General features: G+C 36.5%; 2 protein-coding genes across 3 annotated transcripts; one reads left to right on the plus strand and one right to left on the minus strand.

The window, feature by feature from the left end:
- Positions 1-10: 10 nt before the first annotated feature.
- On the minus strand, positions 11-4,497 carry ZAP3. Of its 2 annotated transcripts, XM_065303774.1 has the most exons (9): positions 4,292-4,497; positions 4,023-4,217; positions 2,519-3,962; positions 1,724-2,451; positions 1,385-1,666; positions 1,105-1,329; positions 757-814; positions 493-605; positions 11-433 (listed from the first exon to the last, which is right to left on the minus strand). In XM_065303774.1, the coding sequence occupies exons 2-9, from the start codon at positions 4,200-4,202 to the stop codon at positions 263-265; spliced, it is 3,201 nt and encodes a 1,066-aa protein (XP_065159846.1). In that variant the 5' UTR covers positions 4,203-4,217; positions 4,292-4,497; the 3' UTR covers positions 11-262. The 2 variants fall into 2 exon arrangements, with proteins under 2 accessions (XP_065159846.1, XP_065159847.1); XM_065303775.1 differs by lacking the exon at positions 757-814 and having other exon boundaries at positions 247-433.
- Positions 4,498-4,920: 423 nt separating this feature from the next.
- On the plus strand, positions 4,921-6,024 carry MCTS1 (malignant T-cell-amplified sequence 1 homolog). The gene is made up of 6 exons (XM_065303786.1): positions 4,921-5,050; positions 5,121-5,273; positions 5,334-5,434; positions 5,525-5,658; positions 5,715-5,782; positions 5,839-6,024. The coding sequence occupies exons 1-6, from the start codon at positions 5,040-5,042 to the stop codon at positions 5,918-5,920; spliced, it is 549 nt and encodes a 182-aa protein (XP_065159858.1). The 5' UTR covers positions 4,921-5,039; the 3' UTR covers positions 5,921-6,024.
- The last annotated feature ends 133 nt before the right edge of the window (positions 6,025-6,157 follow it).

The following is a 6,157-nucleotide window of genomic DNA, read 5'->3' on the forward strand; positions in this document are numbered from 1 at the left end:
CTTCAAACACTTCTTCCTTTAAGCTTTTATCGCATATTTTACATATTTAAACACCAAATTACACAAAAAAGGTTCAATTGTGGTGTGTAAAGAAAATAGTCCCAATGACTTCCGCATTTATAATTCCTATACATAAGTATGTAGTAAATTATTATTAGTAATGTAATCGCATAGATATAGAAAATAAAACAATGATTAAACCAAAAAAGGAACTTATATACATAAGCATGTACCTATGTAAGGGATGAATAGCAAACGTGTTTTACGTGTTCACCTTGCGCACACCGACACGCTCGATGTATTTCGTTTGCGTAAGCCGACTTCCACCTTGCGTTGGATCCATCATACGTCCCCAGTCGGTCTGACCAACGACGAATCCAATCGCTCTCATCTTATCCTGTTGTTTGCGTTCCTCCAGGTCTGCCCATCGCACCTTTACAAACCCCATAACATATCATCAAAGTTTCACTCCTAAACTATCATATTACATACTCGTTTTTGTCCTGGTTTGGTCTCCGTTCTTGTGACGGTCCATTCATCCAGTTGGAGGTAGTCTTCCATCGTTCCGGCGGGGCGGAGGGGTTTATTGATCCCATCAAGCTTGGCTGCAATCACACCATGTTCAAACCATCACACACGCGCACTTTAAACGCCACACATCACAAAATTTCATTCATTTTCAACTCGAAATAAAGACATAATCGTATAAATAGATTCATATACATGTGTGTCATCTGTATTTTAAATGCAACTTACCGAGATTATCAATGGAACACTCGAATTTGTCCCACTTGCTGCTATTGCACGCTTGCTCCTGAAGAGGTTCTCTAAATTTTAGTGACGCTCACACACGCTCAAATGCGTTGTACACAACGTTCGTTACAAGTATAAACAAAGAGCAGAAAACCGGCAAATTGCAAGCAGCAAATGTATGATATTAATAATAATAATTTAACATATTGAATTCGTTCGAGTGTAGATTGTATCGTAAAGATACTTTAAACTCTGTTGAATTTGCTAAATTAAAGAATTAACATATGCAAACTGTCACAGAACAATTAAATGAAAAGATTACTTGCTCACCAATGCGGGACACGCTCTTACCTCATTTTCCTCGTCGTCAAAGTCATCATTCGGTGAGTTAATCTCTTCCATCTCGACTTCGGTTATCGCCCCGGCTTGAATCAGATTCGTCGCGTCGAGAATACCATAATGAGATGGCACTTCCTCCCAGCCGTTTACAATGTGTTGAATTTCCACCTCGGAACGGCCGTGTATATTTCTTTTCGTGCAAATTTGTACGTCAAGATCTAGTTGGCATATGTAAACCTGAAAAGATTTTTAATTAAGAAGAAAATAAATAAATTTAAATGAAAACACTTACTTGGAAGCCATTTTGTTTCGCAAACGACCACATGCCATCAAAATACTTCACTTTATCGTTGACATTATCAACAATTATAAACGGAAAATATCCATCTGTGATAGTCTTCTTAAATGTCTTTAATAATGACTGGCGATATGATGCTTCCATACATTCTTCATATTCGTAAACCATTTCTTTAACTTTTATTGTTTTGCCATCTTCGACAACTTCTTTCTCTTGTTCCACCATGAAATAATCATCGAGTGAGAGTATTCTTGGTGCTGAACCACCATTTTCAGTCTATAAATCAATATTTTAATAAATATTATATATTTTTGTATTTTTTCAAATTTTCACCTCTTTATCTTTAATTTGTTTGGCTAGGAAAGTTTTTCCACTGCCTGGCGGTCCTCTCAAAACAATAACAATCCTTTGAGGACGTTTTGCCCTCCCTGGCTTGTTTAAGAGATCATCAATGTTTGTCCGCACCGCTTGACTCACTCTATTCCCGTCCATTTTTAAAGCAGCACTAAATAATTGTTGGTTTTGCGCAAAACTATTCGTATTAGCATTTGTCGCTGGTGTTGACTCTTTAACATCTCTTTTATTATCTTTATTTTTATCCTCTTTATCTCGAAGACGATTCCGATCACGCTCCCGATCCCTATCTGAATCCTGAGACCGGTTATCACGGTTATCCCCACGACCAACCCACTTCTGTCGCTTGAACCGTTCATAATCATCTTTATTATTATTGTTTGTGTGATTAGAATTATTCCGCCTTCGGAAGTCATCATCAGGTCGATAAGACATATCATAATCAAGCGGAGAATTCGATGGACCACCCATTTGAGGAGGGAAAGGACGCCGACTAAATTGATTATCTATATAATTACCAGATGGACCAGGCGGGTATCTATCGCGTAAATATGGCGGCGCAGTGCGACTTATAGGCGGATCAAACTCTGGTATATTATGAAACGTCTCAGATAACCATCTTGGGCGTTCAGGGAGAGGAATGCGCGTGACAAGTTTATGGCGGTAGTCAAATAATCGTGGCGTAAACACACGCACATCGGTTGTGTCTAAAAAGACGCCATTTTCAATTATTTATAACCTAATTTAACATAAACACTAAACTATTAAACGTACCTTGTTTCTTTGTTTTATGATCGTAATCAACAATCTTATCAATTTGTAAAAGCTCATCAAAGCTGGCAATCGTCGGCGGCGCAGGCGCAATATCATCTTGTACTCCATTCGGTGACCAATATTCTTCCTCAAAGCTATTATTATGATTATTCGGCCCAAATCTCGCTTCGTTCCTATTAAACTCATCAAATCTTTTCACTTCTTGATAACTCCTATCATTATTTCCACCATGTCGTGAATCTATAACCCCAAATCTATTATTCTGACTTGGATCAAACTTGTGTTCCTTCTCCTGACTCCAAGCAGTAGAATTCCCACTGGTATTAGTATTCGTCGACCAGTTAGAAGTCTGATCATCTGCAGTAAGTTGTACTTTTGCAGGAGCAAGAGTAATACCACTAGGTATAGTCGGTGCAACAACAGGTGGAGTAGATATAACCTCATTTTTGATTGCAGCTGCACCAGGATTTGTATTCTGAGCAACTAAACTTAATATATTCAATAACTTCTGATCCCCCAGAATTGAATTCAGGTTCTTCGACAATGCTTCTAAGTTTAACGCAGGTTGTACTTCATTATTTGCAGGTTTTTGTTCATTTGGTGGTATATCATCTGGTTGACCCGGCGCATCCACCAAATCTAAACCTGGTATGCCATCATTCAAATTACTCTTGAATATCGTCGATAATGCATTAGTATTAATCGGTTTATTTACATCTGTTGTATCAGTATTCAAGGCATTGTGAACTGTTGATGTTTTTGGATTCGAATTGGTTGTAGTGTTGCCATTATTCATTTCTAATGATGTGTTTATATTGACATTGGCTGGAAGTAAACCTAAGCGTTTCTTACGCATTAGTTCTCGTCTTTCTAGGAGTTGATTCCGCCACGCTTCCCATTTTTTCTCGTACTCGCGATATTGTGCTTTATCTGGATGATCTTGATTTTGTTCTTTCCATTTATTGAACTGTGCTTCCCACTCAGCGAATTGTTTCATAAACTTTTTCTCTGGATCAGATAAATCTTCCTTGTTTTCTTGTTGTGGTTGTGGTTGAGGATGCACTGAAGTTGTAGGTAATTGTGGACCAACTTGTGGTGTATTAGTTGTAGGTGGCGGTTGCCAGTCTAATTTATTTTTCTTTGATGAAGCAATATCAGGTTGATGCTCTAATGCTTGACGTTTACCTTGAAGCTGGCGTTGTTGCTGATTCTGCACTTGTTGATTGTTTTGTGGAGGCAGAGAATTGTATCCATATGCAGGTTTTATGTTTGCATTGTTTTGAAATGTGTTTTTATTTGTTTTTAGTTGATTTTGTTGAGGTTCTTCAGGTGGTGGCGGAGGTTTAGCGTCATTTGGTAAAGGAGGTGGTACTGCTGTGTTCAATATTGGAGTTGATGGGCTTATTGTACCAATATTTGCCATTGCAGTTAATGATTTTTGATACTAAAGCATAAAAAAATTATGTTATTCACAAGAAAAAAATAAAGTTTAATATTCTTATACCTCTGCTCCATATTGTTGATGCCATTGCTGATATTGCTGCTGCCATTGTGCCCACTGCTGCCAGTTTTGTTGCTGCATTTGCTGCCATTGCTCAGCTGAATACTGAATGCCCATTGGCATAGCATTGTTCATCATAGGCATTGCAGGCTGGGCAGGAGGCTGCCATTGTGGCCAAGACATCTCTTTTCATACACTCTACAAATACAAATACATCGCAACTTAAAATATTCACTGATTGTGATTAAATTTAAACATCGAATTAAACCTACCTTGTTGATTGATGTTTGGCTTGTAATAACCAACAAATGCACTTAAAATTCACTGCTTTTTATGTTTTTAATCGGCGCATTCGTAAAAACTGGTAAGTTATAAGAACATTATAATTATCCCACATAAAATACCCGGAAATTTTGCACAATTTGGCAGAGAATTCATGTTTATTGTGATAAGAATTGATTGAGGTACGTACTTTGAATGCCTCAAGCTCCTAGGGTTGGATTGAAGCCACTTTTTCGCTCGTGCCGCCTTTAATGATGGGTTTTAATAAGTTTACACGGGTGGGACTTCATCCGTAAATCCAATAACTTAAACTAAACGTGGTAAAACTAATATTTTCTTTAAATAATAACTTTTCACAAGGGAAATTCCTGATCAGACTCAACAACGGTGGGAACTTATGTTGACATTAACCAGACAAAAGTGACGTTTGTCTCGAGATGGCGCTAAATTACATTTTTTTAAATAAATAATTCCTAGACATGATTATAATTTCTTTTACTTTTGTTTTAGGCATTCGTATTATACTGCACAGTTAAAATATAACTGCAAGCGCAAAACATTGTTATTTATAAATATTTCTTTGGTTTGAAAGTTTTGAATCAAAATTTGACATTTGTAGCAATTCCGGCCGATTTGTGAACGACTTTGACAATCCAATAACCTCAAAACTACTCAAAACGCAACAGCAAGCCGTCTTTTCATGCACTTCGTAGTTAATTATCGTTAAAATCTGTTAAAATGTTTAAAAAGTGAGTGATTCTATAAATACCCGAGTTTATTTTATGTTAATATTAATTATTAATCGTGCATTTTTTGAAGATTTGATGAAAAGGAGTCGGTTTCAAGCATGCTGCAGCTGAAATCCTCAGTGCAGAAAGGGATACGAGCTAAAATTTTAGAACATTATGAACATTTGGAGAACTATATAGATGCTATTTTACCTAAGAAGGATAATCTTAGAATTCTTAAATGGTAAGTTTACTTAATTCCTTCTGTTGTCTATGATTAATTTATGTTTTTATTTACTTGCAGTCATGACCACATTGAAATTATTGTTAACAATGCTGGTGAGTTGATGTTCTTCAGGCATAGAGAGGGACCATGGATGCCTACACTTAAATTATTACACAAATGTGAGTTATAATTCAATTCTTTGTGTTTTATTCTTTTTTCTGGGGCAAAGTGTATAATTGGTTGCATGTATAAATTAATTATTTTTATAGATCCATTCTTTTTGCCAATGCAACAAGTAGATAAAGGTGCCATACGTTTTGTATTGAGTGGAGCACACATAATGTGTCCAGGTTTAACATCACCAGGAGCAAAGATGACTGAAGTGCCTAAAGGAACTGTAGTTGTATGTAAAATTTCAATATTTTTCACACTTTTGTTAAAATATTTTATTTACTTTAGGCAATTATGGCTGAAGGAAAGGAACATGCACTGGCAATTGGTATTACATCTCTATCAACTGAGGATATGTAAGTTAATTTAATTCTGAAACGAAACAATTTTATGTTTTGAAAACTTTTGACAGCGCAAAGGTCAACAAAGGAATCGGAATCGAAAACTGCCATTACTTGAACGACGGCTTATGGCAAATGAAACCAGTGAAGTAAGATAACCAACTCGGACGACAACGCACGGTGATATTTTTTATTCAAATCAATAATAAAAATAAAAAGTATTCGATCAGTTATTATAAATAAAAACGGATAATTTACTTGCTAGTTTAATTGGTTGCCTAGTGCTGGCAGTAAGTCTATCATATAAAGTTACGATCGTGTTCTCTCGGTCGCGATCGATAGCGTCATCAGACATTAACGCTACACGCATGCGCGTAATTACCTGCTGGT

Source organism: Atheta coriaria, unplaced genomic scaffold (genome assembly GCF_025399875.1).
Source record: "Atheta coriaria isolate IRGN ID8LTWV9N9 unplaced genomic scaffold, Caltech_Dcor_3.1 hic_scaffold_5_pilon, whole genome shotgun sequence".
Classification (NCBI taxonomy): domain Eukaryota; kingdom Metazoa; phylum Arthropoda; class Insecta; order Coleoptera; family Staphylinidae; genus Dalotia; species Dalotia coriaria.

Bases quoted from the DNA above. Each gene is read 5' to 3' on its own strand.
- ZAP3 (XM_065303774.1), bottom strand. From the start codon at position 4,202: ATGTCTTGGCCACAATGGCAGCCTCCTGCCCAGCCTGCAATGCCTATG. The intron at 1,330-1,384 runs GTAAGTGTTTTC...AAATCTTTTCAG, and splicing joins CGAAACAAAATGGCTTCCAA to GTTTACATATGCCAACTAGA. The intron at 815-1,104 runs GTAAGAGCGTGT...GAACCTCTTCAG, and splicing joins TTGACGACGAGGAAAATGAG to GAGCAAGCGTGCAATAGCAG.
- MCTS1 (XM_065303786.1), top strand. The intron at 5,274-5,333 runs GTAAGTTTACTT...ATTTACTTGCAG, and splicing joins AATCTTAGAATTCTTAAATG to TCATGACCACATTGAAATTA. The intron at 5,783-5,838 runs GTAAGTTAATTT...AACTTTTGACAG, and splicing joins TCTCTATCAACTGAGGATAT to CGCAAAGGTCAACAAAGGAA.